The sequence below is a fragment of the Peromyscus maniculatus genome, chromosome 3, assembly GCF_049852395.1.
Source record: "Peromyscus maniculatus bairdii isolate BWxNUB_F1_BW_parent chromosome 3, HU_Pman_BW_mat_3.1, whole genome shotgun sequence".
Lineage (NCBI taxonomy): Eukaryota > Metazoa > Chordata > Mammalia > Rodentia > Cricetidae > Peromyscus > Peromyscus maniculatus.
This window is the reverse complement of record NC_134854.1, coordinates 20,183,434-20,209,079: the sequence shown is the minus strand read 5'-3', so window position 1 is coordinate 20,209,079 and position 25,646 is coordinate 20,183,434. Positions and strand designations below refer to the sequence as shown.

Sequence of the window (25,646 nt, the reverse complement as noted above, 5' to 3'; positions counted from 1 at the left end):
TGACCAACGCAACCTGAGGAAAAATTTATTTTGGCTCACTGTAGATGTAACCGTCTTGTTAAATAAGAAACACAGAGCCAATGCAGAGATGAAAGCCTAAGAGCTTAGAGCAATAACTAAGAGTTAAACAAACACCTTACCCTTCACTGCCGCTGCTGTCCTCCTCAGCAAGTGCACTACATCCTATGTATCTGTCTTTATATAAACTTTCTGTTCTGCCTTCTCATTGGTTGTAAACCCAACCACATGACCTCCTCGTCACTGCCCATCTATACAGACCTCCAGATCTTCTATGGTTGGTATTGAGATTAAAGGCGTGTGTCTCCATGCTGATGGTATCCTTGAACACACAGAGATCTGCCTGTCATGTGATCAGGATTAAAGGCACGTGCTACCACTGCCAGACTTCTGCTATGGCTTGCTATTAGCTCTGACCACCAGGCAACTTTATTTATTAACATTCAAATAAAATCACATTTCAGTACAAATAAAATATCACCACAGCTCACAGTTTAAAAGACACAGTCTGTGATGGGGAAGGCATGGCAGGAGAAGTATGCTGTGACTGGTCACACAGTCTGAAGCCAAGAAGCCAAGAGTGGACAGGAAATGGGGCAGGCTATACAAGCTCAAGGCTAGTTCTGCTACCCACCTCCTCCAGAGCCTCTCCCCACTCCAAAACAGCACCACCAGATGGTGACCAAGTGTCCAAAATCATGAACATCTGAGAGATATCTCATAATCAAACCATGTCCTCTGTGGTCTTCTCCCTGAGTACTCTAAGCTTTACTAACCCACTCAAGCTGCATAGGTCTCTTTACTCTTCCAGTCATGTGACCAATCACAGAGCCTCTGCAGTAACTGTTGAGAATACTGAATTCATAAATTCTCATGCATACATTCTGAAATTCCACCCTTTAATTAAGTTCGTTCTTCTGATTGACTGATTTTTCAATTAACTTTTTAATCTGTGAGAGCAGCAAGTCCCTCGAGGCCTAAGGTCAACACCAATATGAAAAGCTATATTCTATAAGAGCAATACCAGCAAAAATAATAAAACACACCTGCCACTCCTCATCACAGAATTAAAATGAAAAAAGTATGGTTTTTACATTTTAGTGCATAAACTAAATGCACAAACATTAAGGGTTCATTCATCAACTTTTTTGTTTTTAAAGATTATTACAATATTTATTTTTATTTCATGAGTGTTTGCCTACATAGATCTGTATGTACCATGTGCACACCTGGTACCTACAGAAGCCAGAAGAGACCCACACCTCCCTAGAACTGGAGTTTCATAGGGTTGTGAGCCATAATTTGGGTGCTGGGAACCAAGCTGAGATCCTCTGCAAGAACAGCAAGTGCTTGTAATCACTAAGTCATCTCTCCAGCCCAGATTCATCCTCCTCTTATGTTTTGGAGACAGGGTCTCACTATGTAGCCCTGGCTTCCCTGGCACTCAGGGAAGTATGCAAAACTGTAGCTGAAGTTTTCCTGTGTCCCACCCAGTCCTCAGCCGCTCAGACCCAAGTAAACACACAGAGGCTTATATTAATTAAAACTGCTCAGCCATTAGCTCAGGCTTACTACTGACTAGTTCTTGTGCTTAAACTCAGCCATTTCTGTTAATCTATATGTTGCCACATTTTGGGTGGCTTTACTTGTGTGCCATTACATGCTGCTCCCTGGACAGCAGTCTGATGTTTCCTGACTCAGCCTTTCTCTTCTCAGAATTCTCCTTGTCTGCTTGTCCCACCTATACTTCTTGCCTGTCTACTGGCTAATCAGCATTTTATTTATCAATCAATCAGAGCAACACATTTTCACAGCATACAGAAAGATATTCCCCCATCACAAAACAGGTTAGCCTCTAAGTTAGAGAGACCCACATACCTCTGCTTTCCAGGTGCTGGGATTAAAGGTATGTGCCACCATGTCTGGTTTTATTCATCAACTCTTAACAGTTATGTTCATGGAGTTTTGTTTTGTTTTGTTTGTTTTTAGATTTATTTATCACATATACAATGTTCTGCATGCAAGTATGCCTGCATGCCAGAAGAGGACACCAGATCTCATTATAGATGGTTGTGAGCCACCATGTGGATGCTGGGAAATTGAACTCAAGACCTCTGGAAGTGCAGGCAGCACTCTTAACCCCTGAGCCATGTCTCCATCCTCAAAGAGAGCTGGATTTGTGTGTGTGTGTGTGTGTGTGTGTGTGTGTCTTTTTTTTTGGGGGGGGGGGGTTTCAAGACAGGGTTTTCCAAACCATGGTTTTGAATCTGTCTACCTCATCTTTTTGTTCTTCCACTTTCATTTATGTACTTTGAAGATGTTACTAAGTACATAGGTTATATTTTCTTGATAAACTGACACATTTATCTGACATACAAGGATTGAACCCAGGACTTTGTGCATGTCAAGTACTGAGCAGGGTAACCCTTGACCCTTTACTTTTCATATTATCTGGGTCAATGTCCTCTCGTTTCAGCCCTAAGGATTCCTTCTCTCTAGTGTTTGTTATTTTGCATAGATGCTAGCCACATGCTATTGCATTTGCTTCTGTGGGGTTGCCAGGATTTCTCCTTTATCTCTGAAGAATGACTTTTATTCAGAAATGGAACTTTCATTGACAGATTTGTTTTTCTTCCTTCCAGTATTTGGACTATCTTGGGCAAAGCTGGGGAGATGGCTCATTTGGTAAAGTGCCTATTGCATGAGTGTTGAGGAAGTGAGTTTGAACCCCCAGAACTCAGGGGAAGCTGGGCAAGGTAGTACGTGATTCCAGGACTCTACAGGGAGGTAGGAAGCAGTGACAGGAGAAACCTTGTAAGTTTACAGGTCAGCTAACCTGGCATAGCAGAGCAGAACAACAAAATGGAGTGAGCAAGATTGTCCAGTGATCGCTGGGCGGTGGTGGTGCATACCTTTAATCCCAGCACTCGGGAGGCAGAGCCAGGTGGATCTCTGTGAGTTCAAGGCCAGCCTGGGCTACCAAGTGAGTCCCAGGAAAGGTGCAAAGCTACACAGAGAAACCCTGTCTCAAAAAAAAAAAAAAAAGATTGTCCAGTGATCTCCACACACACGTACCTGTAATCACAACCAGAAATGCACAAGCATGCACACGCACACGCACATGCACGCACACACACACACACACACACACACACACACACACACACACACACACGTTTTGTGGAGGGTGTAGGGAGTGAGGATCTTAGACCACTGGCTTCTGCCCACCCGAGATTCCTCTATTTCCTTGACAACATTATTTATAATGGTTTTGATGCTAGTTCCACAACTGTTTTTTTGGGGGGAGGGGTGGAGAGCTTTCTATTTAATTTTTCATTTTGTTGTGGCATTTTTGTCTTTATGGTTTTAAAAGTTATTTTATTCTTTTTGGTATGGCTTTCTGTTCTGACAGTTAGTACTTGGAATCGGTGAACTCCCTGGGAGGCTCACTTTGGGGTTTTACTCCAAGCAGTCCAACACTGCCAGCAGCCTAGTTTCCCTGCTTATCGGACACTCTTCAGAGGACTCTACTTGGTGGGCTGCGTAGGCTGAAGACCTTCCTGTGGCTTTCAGAGCAGAAATTCTTTCTCCCCAGGAAGCTCCAGAGTCTTCATTCATTCTCAGCTTCAGGTATTTCCTCCTTAGTCTTGCAAAGGTTCTTTTTACAGATGGCTGGATTGGTACTTCACCCGAAGCCGGAGACACCTCTGTAATGGCCACTGCTGCCTCTAGGATCAGTTCCTTCTAATTGCTTCTTTGTCCTACAACCCCTACCTAACTCAGTCTCTGACTTCTCAATGTTCAATCTGGGGACACGGCTGGGGTCTCTGGAGTCTCCTACTTTGCACAGTGGATGGAAACTGCCTCAGGTGACAAGCGGAGGCATCGATGTCTTTGGCTCCTTCCCTCCTCATACTCACAGTCCCTTTCTTTGCTACACACCAGCTGTTTGAAGAACACTCCATCATATAGTTCTGATACAGTTCTGGTCTTCCCAACTGTTCCCTTATGGCCAGAAGCAAAAACTGCCATAAGATTTAAGTTTCAAAGCAGAAAAGTGAAAAAAAAGATCAATGTCTCACAGAAGCCAAAGCTGATCTACTTGATGTTGGAGACATTGAGAACTCATTGCTATAGGATTAAAAATTATTCAAACGCTTTGCAGATTCAAAGCGGAGGCTATCAACGAGGTCATACTGATGCCAAGTGTCATCATCATAAATTAGCCAGCTATGTATAGAGAGGATTAGAATGTAGTTATTAAGGCCCTTCCTAACCTGAGTGAAAGGAAAGAATGTCAGCCTTAACTTCAAAGAGAGGAACATGAGGGCCTCTGTGGGTCCACACTCACTGGCAGACTAAAGACAAAGGAAAAAGAGATTACAGACTTCCGAAGTGGGTAAAGGGTAGCTTGAAGCTCCAGGTTAAGCTCGACCTGTTTCTTCAGTTAGGGAGAAAGGGGCACTCAGTGCTCGGCAGGGTAGGACAGAGCCCTGAACTGAACATGAAAGCTGGACCCCATGGTAATAAAACTCAGGAAACACTGGCTCCACTTCTCTCTGCAGAAAAAAAGAAGCCTGCTGCTGGCTTCTCCTCTTCTTCCTTCACCTCCTGTCTTTCTGATTTTATAAAAACAGAGTATCAGCCTAGTATATAACACTGCGACCAGCCCAAATGACAAGCCTTGTCACAAAAAGCAGACTCTTAAAGGCTGGAGGGACGGCTTGGCGGTTAAGAGCACTGACTTGAGGACCTGGGTTCGTTCCCAGCACCCACGTGGCAGCACACAGCTATAAAACATATAAGGACATCTCAGATTAATAGCACACACCACATCATGTAGAACTCAGGTGGCAAAATCCTGCTTCAGAAGTGCACAGTCTGAACACACCACACTCTCAAGGAGTGAAAATATGACACTTTAATGTAAAAAAAAAAATATACATATTTTTTGCCCAACAAGAAAATACTGCAAATTTTTGGCGTAGTTGGTAACTTGCTCGTGTTTATGTAAGAATGGAGGAGACAGGAGAGATGGTAGGTGCCTTCTTTAATTTAGGGGGTAGGAAGAAGCCTGTTGAGAATACAGTATGACTTTCCTGCCATTCATGGTGATGAGAATTTCATGACCAAAGTCATTCCAGCAACTCCCATGTTCTGCAAAGGTCCTTTCTTCTCTCCAGACACGTATTCATAGGTATTTACTTTTAGGAGGCTAAGTATCCATGGGTATTTACTTTTAACTTGGTTTTCCATTATTTCCAACCCTTGTCAGAGAATGACATTTTCTAATTAGAGATTTTGAAGATGCTCCAGTTCCGTTGGCTTCGTATCATGTTGCATTGTAACAGTTTGCAAACTTACCTCTGCTTTTTCCACACTACCTTCCAATTTTACTCCTGTGGTACAAATGCTTCACGTTTACCTCAGTCCTCTTTACTGACTTTACTAGGCTGTAAACTTGTTTAAGAGGCCCCTCAAAAGGCTGGTTCAGAATTTACCTGGTCCTCAAGCCCTGAAATTCTTTGAGGTAGCAAATGTACTTGGTAAGGTAAACAACTGGAGATCAGGCTTCCCCATTACTCTACCACCAGAAATCTGGGTGCATGTGTAGATGTAACCAACCGTCTTATTAAATAAGAAACACAGAAACAATGCAAAAGAGAAAGCCGAGAAGTCAGAGCTCAGAGCTAAAATCTCACCCTTCCTCCTGCTGTCCCAGCTTCGCGAAAAGAGACCTACTTCCTGTCGGTTCGTTTTTTTATAGAATGATGTTCTGCCTTCTCATTGGTTGTAAACCCAACACGTGACTGCCTCGTCACTGTCTGAATGTACAGCCCCCTAGGTCTTAAAGGCATATGTCTCCAATGCTGACTGTATCCCTGAACACACAGAGATCTTATGGGATTAAAAGCGTGTGCCACCACCGCCACACTCTTGCTATGGCTCTAATAGCTCTGACCCTGAACACACAGATATCTATGGGATTAAAGGCGTGTGCCACCACCGCCACACTCTTGCTATGGCTCTAATAGCTCTGACCCCCAGACAACTTTATTTATTAACATACAATCAAAAAAATATTTCAGTACAATTAGATTACCACCACATGCATGTCCTAAGAACTTTCTGCATTGAGTTTTACCTCGAAACCTTCCTAGCGGAGGGCAGGCTGCTAGAAACCGGATTCAAACTGGAGCTCCAACACTGTGGGGCCTAAGTACTGTGAGCCAGAAACTTACTGAGAGTCTTGGTCTCATTTTTAACATGGAGAAAAGGATACTACCTCTTCAAGGACCAGGGGTGGCTTACTAAGACCATGTCTGGCATGTGACAGCCCCTGTTTAACGGGTCCTTACAGACCAGAGAACTCTGTCCTCAGAGGGCAGTGTTTGGGAGAGGACTTCAGCAGGAGCTGACGTCAGCAACGTAGGGCAGAACCATGGGATACACACACACACACACACACACACACACACACACACACACACACACACACATATATATATATGCCTCTAGTGCCTTTTATTGCTTTACTCTGGACTGCTTTTCTCTACCTTACTGTACAAGCCTGTTTTAAGAATTTAGGTCAACTTTAAAATCACCTTAGTAACTGCTCCACTGCAAAACAAAAACAAAAACAAAACCCCACGAATCACCCTTGAAGAGCATCATGCTGAAGCAGCTATGAGCAGCAGAGCCTTGGTGGCCAGATTAGAGCGAAGGGAGGCGTGTTTGTGACCCAGAAGTCAGCCTCAGACAGGCACAATTCCTGTGTCTTCCTAATTTCCCCCCAAGAGTTGTTCAAGGGGACTGTGGTTTTGTCTTAAGCCAAACCCCTTTAACAGCCCAGCGTCTCAAAGCAAACTCCGTTATTTTATTAGGTCCCCCAGCAGATGAAAGCAGTGCTCCATTTGGCTGCTTCTCAGTCAATTAATGCATTAGCTAAAAACAAACCTTTCTGGAAACAAACCCACTATTCGCAGCAGCTTCCAAGAGATTTGAGAAACAGAAAGCAAGCTCTGAATACTTACTCAAGAATAAGAAAACACCCATCTCAAGCCCAAGGTAACACTCAGCTTAGGGGAGATGATTTTTAAAACAACAGTTTAGTGTTCACCATGACCAGGGAATTCACATCCATCTTTGAATTTATGCAATGCTTCCGGACTCACAGCAACAAGTTACTAATAATTAAAATTACAGTTATGTTGATTTGATAAAAGATTGGCCTATGATGTCTAAAGGAAGTGTTTGGTATGCAGGGGTGTGTCAATTGGTCTTTATTTCTAGTTTTCACTCTAGCAGCAGAAAAGGCCTGTGAAAGGCAGTGGTAGCTAGCTTGATGGCACAAGCCTGAATCCCCAGGCTGACGGCAGCAGCCTGTGTCCCCAGCCTGATGGGACAAGCTTGTATTCCCAGTTATTTGGGTGGCTGAGAGCGGCAGACAGATCAAAACTTCCAGGCCAACTTGGGAAGGACCTGATTCAAAATAAAAACGCAGAAAGGGCTGCGGGCGGATGCAGCTCTGTAATGGAACATCTTGTCCAAGGCCCTGGAGGGTAAGTCTTCAGTATCATAAAAACCACCAAGACCACCAACAACAACAAAAGAGAGACACAGTGGAGGAAAATACATTTATCAAAAATCCATCAATCTGACTATTCATGCACACATAACTTCACAATGGGAACTGAAAGTGTACAAGATTCGGAACAGCCCCTCCCTTAGAGAACCCTGTCAGGTTTCAAGGGAGAGGAGGCCACTGTTCAGGCAAACACAAGTGAGGGTGCTGCTGTCCGAGACATGAAGAAGAAGCGGGCAATTTTGTGAGCACATCTTGACTTCCTAATTCCAAAGGTTGAATCCATGGGAGAAGATTGCCACCCCCACCCCCCCACCCCCCGCCACCAAAGGTAAAACAAAAGGCACACACCCCTTTGTGGAAGATGCTTGTGGAAAGAACATTTTAGAAAGCTGTGGAAAAATCCACATCCTGAAAGCATTCGATTACCCAGAAATTTAAAATGGGATTTTGCTCAGTGGCACGAGTACAAATTCATCCCTGCACGTCTGGCTGCTGTGGTCAGAGACGCAGGAAGGCTCGGAGGGAAGGGTTAATTGGAAGGCAGATACACTGGGCTCTAACACAGACTCATCAAATGTTACCACTGAAGCCCCCCACCCCACCCCTGCACCCGAAGCTTCCCAACATGCCGTGCATTCTGAACACACAGTCCGAGGAGGTTACATACGGTTTCAAGCGCAATTTGCTCCCCGTTTTTATTCCCTGCTCACTGAGTTATGTGCTGCTAAACATTTCCAGAAGACTGTCAAAACGTAAGCATCCCAAGGTTTACACAGGCCACACCATTAAATAACATATAAGCACGAAGACTTAAACATTGTTTTCCAGCAATGCTAAATATTTTAGCTAAGTAAAAACTGAGGCTTGAAATGCAATAAGCATTTAAATGACTCTTTTCTGTGCCAGAGTTCTTATTTTTCCCTGTGCGACCCTGGCTGCTGGGATTAAGGCGACCCCAGGGAGCTCGCTCGGCAAATGGTTGTGGGTTAGGAGGTACAGCAGGGGCTTGGCGACATCGCGCCACCCAGCTTCAGGAAACCCAGCCACGACTGGAACCCAAGAATCAGTGTGTTCCCTTTGTGGTCAGCTTCACATTTTTTCCTCTCCTTGGAAAAAAATTAAAAAGGCTGCTACGAAAATTAGGCCTGTCTCCCACCTCCCAAGTAATCATGAGGTGGGCCAAGAGCAGAGCCCAAAGGCTCCAGGGCTCTACACTAGGGGAGCCTGGTTCCCCTGGGCAGGAGGCAAGAAAGCACCCAGGAGTGAGATGCCTACAGTGCCTCAGCCTTACAGAGGGACACAGTCCAGGGACCGTCTGCAAACAATGACAGCAGCCACGCCGCTCCAGACATGTTGTGCTGTCACTTTGGGGAGAAGAAAAACCCAGAACAAATTTCACGTGGTTTTCCCTACATGGTGATTGCAGTCCAATTCTGGGCCGTCACAGGCATGCCACCCACTGAGCAGAAGTCATGGAAAGCAGGCCTCCTTCAAAGGCTCTCAAGCCACTGCCTCTCAAACAGAAAAAGTCAAGGATTTCAAAGAAGTGTGGTCCCATCTCCACCGACTTCTGGACCTCTGGTTTCTTCTTCTTCACTGTGCAGAATTACCCTCAGCCCCACATAAGTCTAGGCAAAGCCAGGGCGCTCTCCCATCAAGACCGACAGCTCGTAAAGAAATGGGTGGACTGTGTACTTTTTATGAGACCTAGGTCAGTGTTTTTCTTCCACGAAAAATGTGATCTTCTATAAAATTTCTAGCAAGTGTCAAAAGGGAATGTAAGAACTCAGAGGCTTTCCTCCACACTCCAAAGGCCAAAGCTGGAGCTCAGTGTTTTATAGCATCCTCACACTGGTACTAATCTTTGAGGGCGATATGTAGGTATCAAATCATGTGATGGAAATGACGCCTTTGTTTGGTCAAACAGACGTGGAAGGAGTCACATGTACACATGCCCTATTTCTGGTAAAGATCCACATCTGTAACAGGTGTACAAATAACTTATGATGTTGACTCTCCAACTTGAATATCACTTTGTGTGTCAGCCTGTAGGAACAGGGATGGGGGCCTTCAGAGACTAAGACTGTTCATACACACCTCAATAGCTCAATCAATATCATCTTTGGGAGAAGACTGCTGTTGAAGGTAACCACAAATTCTTTTCAAGATTAACTTCTTTTCCAAAATCAGCACAAGAAGGCAAATTTCAGGGGTTGGTTAGCTACAGCAAAATACGAGTCTGGTATAACTTGGTAGAAAATTACAGTACAAGTATCATTACACCCTAGTTCTTTTTTTTTTTTTTGTGATATATATTTTTTATTTTACAATACCATTCAGTTCTACATATCAGCCATGGGTTCCCCTATTCTCCCCCCTCCCACGCCCTCCCCTTACCCCCAGCCCACCCTCCATTCCCACCTCCTCCAGGACAAGTCCTCCCCCGAGGACTGTGATCAACTTGGTAGACTCAGTCCAGGGAGGTCCAGTCCCTTCCTCCCAGACTAAGCCAAGTGTCCCTGCATAAGTTCCTGGTTTCAAACAGCCAACTCATGGAATGAGCACAGGACTTGGTCCCACTGCCTAGATGCCTCCCAAACTGATCAAGCCAATCAACTGTCTCACCTATTCAGAGGGCCTGATCCAGCTGGGAGCCCCTCAGCCTTTGGTTCATAGTTCATGTGTTTCCATTCATTTGGCTATTTTTTTTCAATAATTGAGTAAAACTGAAATTGATTATATGCCACAGTCATCCTAGGGACCTCCATGCTATATATATAGCCTCTATGGTTCTATGGGTTGTGGTCTGATTGTTCATTTTATATCTAGAATCCACCAATGAGTGAGTACATACCATAACTGTCTTTCTGGGTTTGGGTTACCTCACTCAGGATGATTTTTTCTAGTTCCATCCATTTGCCTGCAAATTTCATGCTTTCATTGTTTTTCTCTGCTGAGTAGTACTCCATTGTGTATATGTACCACATTTTTTTCATCCATTCTTCCGTTGAAGGGCATCTAGGTTGTTTCCAGGTTCTGGCTATTACAAATAGTGCTGCTATGAACATAGCTGAGCATGTATCTTTATGGTATGTATCAGCATTCTTTGGGTATATGCCCAAGAGTGGGATGGCTGGGTCTTGAGGTAGTTCGATTCCTAATTTTCTGAGAAACCGCCATACTGATTTCCACAGTGGTTGTACAAGTTTACATTCCCACCAACAGTGGAGGAGTGTTCCCTTTGCTCCACATCCTCTCCAACATTGGTTGTCATTGTACACCCTAGTTCTTATGTCCAACTTCCATCGAAGCTTTATATTACTTTAGTCATCATGATAAGAAATTGTACCACGTGGGGCTCTAAGGGGATGGACCCACCAGTAAAGTGCCTGCTGTCCAAGTATGAGGACCTGAGTTTGGATCCATCAGACACATAAAAATCCACGACTGGAGGCACTCACATGTTATCCAAGAACACGTGGTATGTTTGTGTATATGGGGACATGTGGATCCCTAGAGTTCATTGGCCAGGTAGGTAGCCAAATTGTTGAGCTCTAATTCCATGAGAGACCCTCTCTCAATAATTAAGATGGAGAGTGAGCAAGGAAGGCATCCAGTCCTGAACTCTGGTTTCCATATATACATGCACACATGTGTATTCACACTTAAGTACTTACAGATAAACATAGCCACCTAAGCACATGTTTTCCAGACACACAAATTATCTTTAAGTATTAAAGATGACCAGGGTGAGATATCAGTTCAGTAGTTCTTTCCCTCCTAGAGTGAGACACATGTTCTCCTACTCATTCTACACCATGAAAATGAGCTCACACATTACTTTGAGAGCTAACTCCAGGAGGAACAGGATATCCTTAAACATGGCATGAGGACGAATCCATTCATGACAATCATGGTTGCCATCCATCATGGAAATACACAAGAGCAAGCAATCAGTAGCTTTGAAAATAGTTTATTTTCCCCTTCACAAGCACACAAACCTCTGACCATGATACAAGGCACCCCAAATTAAATAAAAACGTAGAGTATATTTGTCTGACGTGATTCAAGATAAAGTGATTTTAAAGGCAAATGGGTGCCAACTATGGGGGTGGGATTAGGCTGGTACCAGCACAAGGGGGTGGGCATTATTCTTACAGTGTCTGTTAAAATTGGCAGTAATCAGCATGTGTTCATCATGTAAGTATTTATCCCAAATCAGCACGCTCAGGAGTAGAATTGTGTCTCAGTTTCTTCTGTCTCTATAATAAAAATGCCAAAAGCACTTCCTTAACATTCAAAACTTTTCCCTAGTAGACTTGGTACGAGTAAGAGAATATGATTACTAAACATCCTCAATGTGGCTTTCATTACGAAAAAACATGTTTCACATAAAACCTTCATAATATAATCCAGAGGCCAAATTTGTGCATGTTTAAAATTTGAGTCCAGGCTGGGTATTGGTTTTTTTTCCTTCCAGTGTTTTTCATTTTTATAAATATATACCCAGCTTTCTACCCCTTTAAACATCCTTAGCACTCTGCAATAGGAACCACAGCTGCCTTTCAGTAGACTATCATTCAGGTAGGAGACCTCCATCATTTTCCTTCAGACTTAATTGAGAGCAAGTTAGTGTTGACCAAACCCCGGTATATAAAAGACACAAACACAGGTTTGTGGGCAGAGTGCCAAAGAATAATTAGGAATAATTCCACATGATCTTGGTACAAAAACATCCAGAAAATGAATGATTGCATTTCATATAAAAAGCCTTGACCTGAATTTAAATGAGACAGATGCAGAAGGGGTGAGGCCATGCTTCAGTCCGAGATGGGACTCTGCAGTTCCGACCATTTTACAGCCAGATCCAGGTCAGTCCTCCTACGGGCCCGCACCAGTCACGTCTGAGGTAGATGTCGATGGCTTAAAGAGAGGTAGGTAAAGTCCAAACTTGTTTTCAATGCCTGCAAATGTTGCAACTGCCAGTTTATAGCCCCCCACATGGTCAGGATTGGGAGCAGGCAGAGTAATCCGGGATTTAGGAACTGGCTCGGATCCCACGGGCTTCCTAGGAAAAGAGTAAATCCGAATCAACTGAGTGTTTTAAAAATCCCAGTAGAAACCAATAAAACCATGCAACAAGAAGCAAAAATTGGATTCTAGTCAACTGCATGCTCCCTTTGAGATGACCTTGCGGACACTATCACAGGATCCAGAGAGCTTTGTGGGCTTTTCTCAATGGGAACTGAGCATTAGAGGAGGCAGGAATTTAGCAATGCATTCACCATGACACTTACACTCCTCCAAAATCGACATAGAACCATCGCTGTAGCAATTCATAAGTCAGCAAGGTGACCCCAAACTGTGGCGAGGACCGGAACACACGAGCTATGACAAAGATGGAAAGAAATAACAGACACCATTAGATTTTTAAAAAATTTACCTGATACCCAAAGGTTAGTTAAGAACCAATTACTTCCGTACCAGCAGCTCCTTTCCACAAGGCTTTTGGGCCTTCTTCCCGAAGGATCTTTCTGAAGCAGTCCATCACACCGGTGTAAGTGGTCTGGCCAGCCCGGGCAGCCACCTGTAATCTAGTCTTGATAACATCAGCAGGGGTCACTAAAGATGCTGCCGGCATACCTGCAGGCGAGACCACACAGTACCATCTCAGTCCACTCACATTCTCACTATATAAAAATAACTGTGCTTTGAACTGCTGGCCATGGAAAGAAAGGTGAGAAGCCCCTATAATGAAATGCCCATTTTGCTGTCCTCTGGAAAGCACGGCATGCCGGTACTGTCTGCGAGTGTCCACCGCCCCCTCCTCCCTTCGTTTGTTGTTTCTATTCTTAAATACACAAATATTTTTAAGCAATTATTTATCCGTAACACTATTTCAAGTGGTTGAGAACAAACAGAGAAAGTGGTTTTCAAAAAAATTTTTTTTTGCTTTCCTGTTGAAATCAGAACCTCACAAAGTTATTAGGTCTGATTTTTCAGAGGTGAAGCTTATTATGTATTTCCTCTTCATGGTTTCCTGGCTGCTGGCAGTCACAGGAGGCTGCCTTCTCTCACATATCCAGCCACCCTGCACTCCAAAACCCTAACCTCTCTCCCCAGGCTGTAACGATAGCAAAGCAAACACCATGAGCTCTGTGTGACGCTCACACCGATCCCTCCTTCTCCCTAAGCTGATGGAGCTAGAAAATTGTAACAGAAGGCTTACAATTTATACTGTCTGGTAATCAGTAAGAAAGGAACAACAACAACAACAACAACAAAATCCCTCCCCAAATTACCAACGGGAAAACTTTCTACAGTTGTTTTTATCCAAAAATGGGGCAGCCCATGTTTAGAGTTTTTAAAAGGGAGACTATTCAGAAAACACTGTCTCTTATGGTTTTATTACTTTTCCATTATGAACCTATTCCAAACCAAACTGGTCAGATGCAGATGCATAAATCTCCTTTGCTTTTTTTAAGGCTTAATAATTCTGTAAGGATTTCTGTCCAAACCAACATGGTCTGGCTTAGAACTCCATCTCATCCTTCAACAGACAGTTTTAAAGTCGCAGTGTGAGCTGGGGGTGGTGGTAGCTGTGTCTCCATGCTCCCCTTTCTACCAGAAAAGCAGAGTCTCTTCTTCCTCTTGCAGCTCCACTCTACTCCTGTGACTCTGATTCTGAGAAACGGTCGCTACAAAACTCTCTGCAGTTTTACATGTGAAAAGCGCACTTTCTACCCAGTGTTCATCTAAGAAATCGCACTGGGCTTCCTATTAGCTTGGAGGGATTACTGTCATTTTGAGCCAGGAATTTATCCTCTGACATGATGAAAGGGAACACACACACACACACACACACACACACACACACAAAGCTTAGAAGCCCACTGTATGCACAGTACCCATTTTGCTTCCCTTCCTGGTTTAGGGGAGTTTAGCAGGGAGTCTCCTCTAGACATGAAATAAAATCTTCCTAACCACATTGCAGGTATGATCATGTGGAGCTGTGAAAGACACAGGGGTGATAATCGGGGAAATGTTCTTTTTCCATTCCGGTGCTTTCCATAAACATTTCCTGGTCACGAGAGAAGTAATGGAGAAGAAGAGAGTATGAAGAAGAGTTGCAATGGGAATAAAAACACCTGACTGAAAATGCTAAAAGAAACACATAACCTACTTAATAAGTTGTCTGGCAAAGCAGATTAGGCTCTGTGTGTGCGCTTGTGTGCTTACACGTGCGCACATGCCCTAGAAACCCTACAACCCAAACACACGCTTAGCCATGTCTACCTGTAGCCCCCACAGTCCCTAATGGATGAAGTCTAGAGTCTAGGAGCCACTCCAGACATCGCCGTGGAGACTTCTAAGGTGGGGTTGACGGTAAACCCGGAGAACTGGGTTTAGCTACTCTAGAACTTGGCCAGGCCAGCCACAGGTCCTGCAAAGGGCTTGGCCACCAGATAACTGAGTGGGCAAAGACTCTGAGTCCATTTGCCTGGTCATTCTCTGCTTTCAAAAGCATGAAGTCACGTGGATGAAATGGCCTGGGTGTGGAAGAAGAGGAGATATCCAGAAGACAGGAAAGTATCTTCTGTGTCCTCCACAGGAAGATTGCAGTCTATCAATAAGACTCACACATGCATAGCTCTGGGCCATCCACCACCTTAGCAAGAAAAATGACACCAGTGTTCAGCAGCCAATAAAAACAACTGAGGTTTCCAGGGAGCCAGGAACTACAGAAGATCACCGATAGCAAAAAGAAAATGTGACTTGGTGAATCCAGACAGCTTTGGGGACAAAGACATTAATTTTCATAAGTATTATATTAGCATTAATACAATATTTTGTGTTTCTCCATTTAAGGTTTAAAAAGTGAATACATATTTCTTTTGGGTCAAGGCCAATATATTCTAAATTCCACTTCTTGGTTGCTATCGATATGATCAACCTGCTATTGACAGCAATGTAATAAAGTTACTCATTAAGAAGGAGAAAAATCTCATGTTCTGTTTATATTTCCAAGCTGAGATTGTAAGAGGCATGTTGCATTGATAATTCACAAAGGCTGGTTGATACTGTCCAATGGAAGATGACTAGATTTTCTTTTAAAACTGAAATGAAAGTGTTTGTTTTCACTTAAGACACTGGATCCACTTCCGTTGGCGATGGCTACTGGACTTGTTCCTCATGTCCTATGTGTTTTCTGTCTCTTCCACTTCCTGTTACTTCCCTTTTGATCTGGAGATCAAATATCTCAATAAATATAATAACTGTGACACAGCCGTGGCCAACAAATATCTACGGCACGGCTGTGCCTCTAACACGCACGCCTGTGCCTCTAACACACACGTCCTCTTCCAGCAAATTGAGGAGGATAGTCTACTTTCGCTCTGGCCTTTTCTTTCCTTCATGTGTCTCCCAACAGCTCTTCTTGCATAATAAATACAAACATCTGAGTCAGCGATAATTTTGAGTGGCTTACAGCTACAACTTTTCTGTCAATGCTGCTTGGAGTATCCCACATTGTTCTTCTTAAATCCTCTCCTCGTTTGGCTGCAGAAAAGGGAGCCTTGCAAGCAGAGGAGATACAGGCTTCATCCTCCCCCTGGATGCTATGAGCCTGAGAACATGACTGTGGTTCCAGACTTCATCTCCTGGGCAACTGGAAGGTATTGCATTGCAGATGAAAAACCCATCTTCTACTAGTCACTTCTTGTTGGTTGTCCTCCTCTCCTAACCCTGACATCCAGGGAACCTCTTTTGAGGTAGCAGACCGACATGCCTCTTCAGTGTTCGTAGTTCCCACCTCCGGAATTCTGTCCCACATCCTACACTGCTGTCCCTACCATGTCTTTATTTCCCAAATGTCGAACTTTTTCTCCTTTTCCTTACTCTTTTCTCAAGGCAGGTTCTTCCTGTGGCACCCAGGCTGTCCTCAAACTCTTAATTCTTCTGCCTCATCCTCCTGAGTGGTGGGGTCATGGATGAGCAGTACTACATGAGGCCTCGCTTGGTTTTCTTCGGTCAGATCTGTTTTATCATTCAGAACCATATGGATCTTTAATTCTGACAATCATTTTGTTAATTAAAAAACAAAACCCACCCAAAGTCAATTCTGGCTACAAAGTAAGTGCAAGGTCAGTCTTGCTCATCCTAATGCGAAGCTGTCTCAAAATAATAAACCATGTAATCAATGCGTTAGACCTTGGGTCCAGCCTCAACACCACCAATAAACACATAAAGTAAATTTCAAATGCCACAGAACTTCATGTGTGTTACAGCAAGTCAATTTCCTGATTTTGACCTTGTATGATAGTTATGAAAGATACAAGGTTCCTAGGAAGAGTACGTGGAATATCACTATATTGGTTTTTACAACTTCCTGTGTACTTACTTTTATTTAAAAATAAAAAGAAGACACAAAGAATCCCCTCCAGGCTTCCTAACTACAGTTCTTGCAAGTTCCCTCTGGTCCCTAAATTACCGTTTTCTCCACCATTTTTCAGTTCGCTTTCCTTGCTCTCCCTTCCTGTCCGAGGATGCCTGGCTGTCTGCTGATACTCAGAGCGAAACGGTGCGCTCAGCAGCCACGGAATTTGGCCGTGGGTGGCACCTGCCATACTCCAGACCTGCTTCCCCCCCCAGCTCTCTGTTTTGGAAAGGAGACTCCTTCATGCTGAGGGGGCTAAGGCAGGCTGGCAGGGCTGAACCTTTCCCAAATGCTGATGTGTAGAAAGCTGAACTGTGCAGTGAGAATAATTTATTTTCTACTCCCCTGGGAAAGAGCTGTTAATTTATGCTTCGCTGCACCTGTGGTTAAGGTTCGGCATGCACTTAAGCCCTGCCCTGCTTTCCGTCAGTTCTACACAGGCTGTGTCCAGGCCAATGGCTCAGTCTCTGCATTACAATTCTGAGGTTTCAACTTGTGGACAAATGTTGCTTGAAGCTCTAGTGACATGGCTAAGGTGGCTGTGTGTCCAGAAATGCAGCTCTCTCACTTACTTCTTTTCGCATACCTAAGGCATTCTACTGTTCACTCAGAGGTTGAGAGTCTCCACTTTGGCTTTTACATTATCAATAGTTTTTTCCTGCCAGGGCTTTGGCCTGTAGCATCATCAATTTCAGACTCAGGCTGGTTGCTTCCTAGTACTGAGTGCTGATGTTGCTCTTTTTAATGTGTAGTTTCTAGCAGTTTGAGACAGTCTGGAAGAATTGGATGAGTATGCGCACTTCATTACCCCGATCTGTCTCCACTATGTTTTATTCTCAAGGTTCTCAGAATTGAATTATTCAATTATCAAATCTGTGTAAGCAGTCACTTCCCTCTTAGGGTTGTGTAACACACTTTGAACCACAGGTCCACAAAAACAAACAAACAAACAAAAACAAAACAAAACAACAACAAAAAAACCTGCTCCTGATCCACACCCAAGAAGAAACATTAAGTTCTTGTTTAGATCTGAGAAGCTCTGGGGTAGTACTAAAGGCATCCCAGATGTGCTGGCTGGTTTTCTGTCAACCTGACACAAGCTATAGTCATCTGAGAGGAGGGAACCTCAGTTGAGAAAATGCCTCCATACGACTGGGCATAGGCATGCCTATTAGTGATTGATGGAGGAGGGCCCAGCCCATTGTGGGTGGGACTACCCCTGGGCTGGAGGTCCTGGTTTCTATAACAAAGCAAGCTGAGCAAGCCTTGGGGAGCAATCCAATAACAACACTCTTCCATGGCCTCTGCATCAGCTCCTGCCAACAGGTTCCTGCCCTGTTTGAGTCCCTGTCCAGACTTGCTTCAATGATGAACAGTGATGGGGAAGTGTAAACCAAATGAATCGTTTCTTCCCCAAGTTGCTTTTGGTCATGGTATTTCAGCACAGCAATAGAACCCCTAACTAAGACACCAGGTGAGTACTCAGACAATAGGATGGCTATGGGGCTAAAATACCAGCATAAGGCTGGTGATGCCTCCAGAATTTCAAGACTAATGTAGCTTCATGTTAAAACAATCACACTTTCCACCAGCAAACTCAGTTCTTAGAATCTGTTTCTTCAAAAGGACAGATCTACAACCAGAGAAAATCTTTACACCTAAAGATCTGCTTTGTTTTGATAAAATCCAAACTGTCGTTTGGACAGTTCTAAGCACCTATGATTAAGAACGATATGATTCTATCTCTTTACTGAATTCTATTTTAGAATCCTGGATATATTCATTTCCATGAGTCGTACATTTGTGTTTTCTTGGGCATCACTCAGGCATTTATTCTCTTAAAGTTCAGTTTCTTTAAGTTTACTAAGCTGTTTTTCTTTGTGTCTTCTTTAAATTCCAGGAATTCTTTGATGACATTTGTGATTGGTTGTTGTTGTTTTTGTTTAATTCTGTGTCCTGGAGTTCATCAAGGTAATTCTCATCGGCAGACATTTTCATAGGACTGGTAGATTCGGGGGTGGAAGGCGATGCTGTCTTCATCTTTCATATTGTTTATATATTTTGCCTTGAGATCTGAGCATGTGGACTTCTTCTGTTAGTTCCTCTTATTGAATATGGACAGAGTGAGTTGGGACATAAGAGGGAGTGTGCAGCTAGGGCTGGGCCTAGAGGTTGGATGTGGCTTAGGTTGAATGAAGTCAGTTGGACACAGGGAACTGGGCTGGTGTGCCGGGTTAGGGACCATGTCCTAGTTCAAGCTTGGAATTTGGGGATAGATGTGGGTGTTAAGGTGGTATGAGAAGGGGAGTATTAGGTGAACTTACCAGGCTAGACCCTGGAGACAGATGTGTAGGATCTGGCTGGGTGAGGAGGATGGATGTAGCATGGGAGGAGTTTGTAGGCTGAGGCAGGCAGGGAGGGTCCTGACGGAAGCCTAGAGATTGGTAGCAGCATAGGCAGGAATGGCCAGACTTGGCTGGGGCACTAGATGTGGGATTGGGATAGACTTGGGGCTGGGGAGAGTGTATGGAGGGAAGGATCAAGAGGACTCACCTAGCTAGACCCTATTCAACAGATCCTTACTCAGCTATGTTCCCTGCTGCTTTCTTCATAGTTAGAAAATGGAAACAACCTAAGCATCCTTCAACTGACTAATAGATAATAAAAATGCGGTACATATACACAATGGATGTTATGGCTATTATTGTTTGTCAGCTTGACTACATCTGGAATGAACTACAATCCGGAAATGGAGGGCACATCTGTGTGAGATTTTTTTTGCTTGGTTTGAAGTGGGTGAATCCACTTCTAGTATGGACCTTTGAGGTAGGAAGACACACATCTTTGATTTCAATGTTGAGAGAGAAGACACACCTTTAATCTGGGCCACACCTTCTGCTGGAAATGTATATAAGGACATAGAAGAAGGAAGCTATTGCTCTTGGCCTGCTTTCCTTCGCCTTGTTAACACAAACATTCCTTCACTGGCATTGGAGCCTACTTCTTTGGGATTCCTACATATACTGAAGACCAGCTGAGACATCCAGTCTTGTGGATTAAGTAACTATGGGATTCTTGGACTTTCCATTCATAGCCAGCCATTGTTGTTGATTAATTGGGCTGCAGCCTGTATGTCATTCCAATAAATTCCATTTGTGTGTGTGTGTGTGTGTGTGTGTGTGTGTGTGTGTGTGTGTGTGTGTATATACATATATATATAGACAAGAAGTGAAATCACACCCTGTGCCCAGTCATATATATATATGTGTGTGTGTGTGTGTGTGTGTGTGTGTGTGTGTGTGTGTGTAGAGAGAGAGACAGAGACAGAGATTCATTCTATAAGTTCTTTTCCTCTAGAAAATCCTAATACAATGGAATGTTATTCAGCTGCAAAGAAAAATATGACATTATGAAATCTGCAGGAAAATGGACTGAACTAGAAAAGAACATATTGAGTGAGGTATCCCAGACAAAGAGAGACAATGTATTACACCTTTTTTCTCATCTGAGGCTCGTAACTCCAAATCTTCAGAAGAGAGTACATAAAAACTAGGGAAGTAAAGAAGGTTGCGGGGAGGCTTTAGAGAGAGGGAGATAAACACAGAAGGAGGAGGGAGGAAAGTAAAATGATAAGGATATCTGAAAACATCATAAGGATTCACTATTAGCTATCTATTTAATAAAAAAAATACCTGTAGCATATAAGTCTGTATGTACATATTCACAAATAATTTAAATGAAATTTTCCCACCTCGGCTAACGATGCCACCCCCAAGAGCCACAGACTGTCTGATAAGAATCTCAACACAAGGCATGAAATACCCTCTTATGAGTTGTTGGTCAGTATTGTCTAAGAGTCTTCTAGAACACTATAGGCTACTGTTGGTACCAAAGTTAAGTTTCGACTGCTGAAGATACCATGCACTTCAGACACAGGACCGAGAGGACCAGAGCTGGGATCTAATTCAAAAGACTCTTCCCTGAGCACCATCTTTCAAGTCACCAGAAGGCACCATGCAAGCTTTGAAAGGAGAGCAGCACCCAACCAATAGTTCTACCCAACTATGATGTCTCTGAACCACAACAACTGGCACAACATCATAACCCTCAGGGTGCAAAAGTGGCACACATACCTTGGTGCCCTCCAACTGGACTAGAAGTGAAATCACACCATGTGCCCAGTCGACAAGAAGTGAAATCATACCGTGTGTCCAGTTGACAAGAAGTGAAATCATACCCTGTGCCCAGTCGACAAGAAGTGAAATCACAAGCCGGGCAGTGGTGGCACACGCCTTTAATCCCAGCACTCGGGAGGCAGAGCCAGGCGGATCTCTGTGAGTTCGAGACTAGCCTGGGCTACCAAGTGAGTTCCAGGAAAAGGTGCAAAGCTACACAGAGAAACCCTGTCTCGAAAAAAAAAAAAAAAAAAAGAAGTGAAATCACACCATGGGGCCAGTCAACAAGAAGTGAAGTCATACCCTGTGCCCAGTTGACAAGAAGTAAAATCACACCGTGTGCCCAGTCGACAAGACGTGAAATCATACCATGGGCCCAGTCGACAAGAAGTGAAATCACACCCTGTGCTGGAAACCTAGCCAACTACTTAGGGTTAGTGAAGTCACAACTGTTGGAGGAGAACCTACAACTGCCAGTTTACAAATGAGCATAACCCCCAACTACATTCTAAGTATTTGTCCTTATATCCACAGGTAAGTAGTTCTCACCCCTCATCAGGGAAACTTGCCTTTGCAGCAGATAAAGACCATTGCAGAAAACCACAACTGATCAAAATGTAGAGTCATGAAGCCTAGCGCCAACTGACAGATCTACCACACAAGCCCTGTATTTAAGGCTCAGGGTATTTGTGGAAGAAGGACAGAGAGACTGTAAGAGCCAGATGAAAAGAAAGTCTGCTATAAGATTGTGTCTCCTGGAAGTCTTACGAACATGGCTGCCTAAACATGAACTAAATAAGCAAGGATGATGGCCATAGTCATATTAATAGGAAGGGGAAAGCTTGAGACCTCAACCCTGTAAAAAAACCCAGGGGCACCTAAGGAAAGCTGAAAGCAGGAGAAACAGACTTCTCCCCAAAGAGCACACCAACTGGTTTTCCAATACCAGATAGTCAACTCCAAAAACATATGTACAAGTAACATTATATAGATCAAGCAGGTCGTAATTATATGTTTAGAACACACACACACACACACACACACACACACACACACACACACACACACACACACACACAAACAACAGCAATGACAGAAAGAGAGGCCATGAATGTGAACAGGAAGGGTCGCAATGGGGACATAGGAAGGACTGCAGGGAGAAAAGGGAAGCAAGGGAAGTGATGTAATTATATCATAATCTCAAAAAATTATAATGAAAAGTAAGGATACGATCCAGCTGTTTAAACTACGTTTAGGGAGTTTAAAATTATACACAATAAGCCGGGCGGTGGCGGCACACGCCTTTAATCCCAGCACTCGGGAGGCAGAGCCAGGCGGATCTCTGTTGAGTTCGAGGCCAGCCTGGGCTAACAAGTGAGTTCCAGGAAAGGCACAAAGCTACACAGAGAAACCCTGTCTCAAAAAAAAAAAAAAAAAAAAAAAAAAAAAAAAAAAAATTATACACAATAAAATCACTATAGTTGAACATTTCTAAATACTAACATGATGGCAACTACTTTAAATCTTTGTCTATTATTCCATTTAATCCTACAATTCTTTTGTGAAGCTATAACAGTCATCCCCAGATTTGAAGAAGCAGGTCAAGAGGGAGTCAGTGACTTGTGTAGGTCCTAGGGATCTACATGGGGAAGTGAATCTGAGCCTTGGAGTCTGATACCACAACACATGCCACTAATCATCACCCTCCAGTAGTCAACAATGCTGAAGGATCAAAACGCAAACCACGGGTACAGTTCCACTGAAACTCCATCAAAACCATCCATGTAGGAAAAAGCAAAGAAGTTGAGTAAGGCTGGTGAGATGGCTCAGGGGTAAAGACACTTACTATACCAAGACTAACAGCCCAAGTGTGGTTCCCGAGAGCCACACAGGGAAGAGTACACCGACTCCCTCACTTGTCCTCCGACCTCTGTGGACTATAGCATCTGTCTACATATACATCTTCATAAAGCACATGAATAACTGTAATAAAAACGTTTAAGTTAAACAGCAACTCTCTTCCAGCAATGGAATCATGGATAATACCTACCATTCCTAAATATTTTTACAGTGAGCTATATTACTTTCATAATCAGGGGAAAAATGAAAATAAATGTTCAGCTCTGGTAACATGCCCTACCTAGTATATTCCTACCCTGATATGAAACTGGTTCTCAGTGAATGTTTTCTCCAAGAGAAGGGCACAATGTTTTTATAGTTCGAGGAAAACAAGGTTAAGAGAGAATCTTTGATCCTGAGCTGAGCTCTAATATTCCTCCTTAATTTCATATCTGGTACTTGTGGAGCAATTTATGGGCAGATTCTTCGAGATTCAGTCTTCATGTTTGCTGAATTCATGATACATGCTAGGCACTATGCTAAGAGCCTCCCATGATATAGGCTGGCCTCTAGAGTTTGAGATTCAAAGCTGAGGAAAAGAAACCTATTGAAGTAACAACCAACAAAGGTCACACGTCAAGAAGCAGTACTTCGTTTTCCTTAGGCCCTAGCTTATTTCAATTGAGCAATTTAAAATAAATTGTATAATGCTTTCTTTCCATTTTTCCTCATTTATATGTACATAAATGTGACCATTCAGGACACAGTGAATGAGTGACTGAATTGGAATGAAAATAGGAGTTCTGTATTCCAGATCTTGCTTCCTTAGTGTTGATACAATGGTTTCCAGATCTCATTATGACTTAAACAACTAGAGTCCTCAACAGAATTCACAGGCCAGTATCCATGTATTTGGGAAAAAGAGATTAAGGATAAAGGATCAAGGAGTGTGACTTGGCTTCCTGCTATTGGGGGTCCTGCAGGAGAGGGGAAGCATGAAGTAGTTACTCAAAGCTGGGGTTCACCTCCCATCCTGCTTTTAGCAACAGCTCTAACCTCCAATCTGATGACAGCAACATGTCTATCAAAAATGTCGGGAGCCAGGAAGCCCAGGACTGCCCTAGGGTTTGTTAACTCATTAAAAGTTTGTTACCAATCCCAGCACTCGGGAGGCAGAGCCAGGCAGATCTCTGTGAGTTCAAGGCCAGCCTGGTCTACAGAGCAAGATCCAGGACAGGCACCAAAACTACACAGAGAAACCCTGTCTTGAGAAAAAAAAAAAAGTTTGTTACCACTTAGAGAGCTAGTCCAGACAGCCATTAGCTTCTCTGGACAAGGAGGTTCACAAAATCCAGGTGATGATCCTCTACCATGCCGATAATCAGTATCTATTTTTAATTCCCTATTTTTCTGTGTATTGGGATAATTCTGTGTATTGGGATAATCTAGGCCAGCACTAGAGACAGAAGACAGTTACTTCTATGACTCACTTAACATACATCTAGCCCTTGACCTGACAGCCACTTCAAGAAATGTCTTGTCAGCTTAGTCACTTTTAGTTCCATTACACTTCTAAATAAATGACAATAACTTTTGTTTAAGTTCTGGACAAGCTTATATTCACTAATTTGTTTAGACACCATTAGGGCATGAGCATTTAAAGTTTTACTCATTTTCACTCTTGTGCTACTAAGTGAAATTAGGAAATAATATGGACCATGAATTAGAATCTACCAGTATGACAGAAAGCAAATAAATAAATCAACCAACTGTTAGTGGATACTCTAAAGTTAAAGTTCACTTAATAAGCTAACTTGACAAAATATAGATTAATTCCTTGTCTGCCCCTTGAAAGCTATTCAAAGACAATCATGAGGTCTCTGTCAGAAACTGCCAGAACAAATGACCCTATTTCTGCAGTAGGGTGGGGTTAGGTTAGCAAGAGGCTGGAGGGTTGGGGGATGGGTGGTGGGCAAGCACAGCACTGCATGGGTGAGACTTACCGGCTATAGCACCAGCCAAGAGCAGGCTTCCTGGGCTCACCTGCCCATCTTCGTTTGCAAAGGAGGCCTTCACATGGGCATAGCACGGGAAGTAGATGGCCGAGAAAGGAATGTCCCGCAGAAAGCATGCTTTGGCACCCTGTGAGGTTTGCAAGGGCAAGAAACACCACATGAAACACACATCCCATTGAGGAGGTCAGGCTTCTCGGGAACTGACCTCAGAACAAAATATTCCTGGAGAAGACCAAATTTGTTCTCACACTGAAAGGGGAATAGTAAACTGTACCCGGATTCTTGAAGCCACAAGCCTGGGTCTTGCTCTTCTAAACACAACTAGATTTGTCGTAGGGTGTGAGGACGTGGGAAAGGGGAGTTCTCGTTTACTCTAAGACTGAGATTTTAATTAACACAGTTTTGGAACTCTGCCTGTGACTCTTTTCAAGTCTCTGTGGGTGGAAGTCGCTGGTATTTGAAGGAAGATCTGTTGGCTGGTCTCAAAGCAAGACAGGAAGCAAGAATCAAGGTGCCTCTGTGTTTATTCATCAGGAGATAGATGAGCTGTGTAGGTGCAAAGGGAAAGGTCCCAT

The 25,646-nt window shown here is 43.5% G+C and overlaps 1 protein-coding gene across 2 annotated transcripts in view; it reads right to left on the bottom strand.

Annotated features, from left to right (window-relative positions):
• Positions 1-11,563: 11,563 nt before the first annotated feature.
• Slc25a13 (solute carrier family 25 member 13) overlaps positions 11,564-25,646 on the bottom strand; it is a 181,997-nt gene continuing 167,914 nt past the window's right edge. For both annotated transcript variants that reach the window (XM_006986884.4, XM_006986883.4), the window contains exons 15-18: positions 25,060-25,198; positions 13,091-13,249; positions 12,904-12,994; positions 11,564-12,674 (exon numbers count right to left, since the gene is read on the bottom strand). In XM_006986884.4, coding sequence (XP_006986946.1) covers positions 12,488-12,674; positions 12,904-12,994; positions 13,091-13,249; positions 25,060-25,198 — 576 coding nt within the window. In that variant the 3' untranslated portion in view covers positions 11,564-12,487. The remainder of the gene's footprint in view (positions 12,675-12,903; positions 12,995-13,090; positions 13,250-25,059; positions 25,199-25,646) is intronic.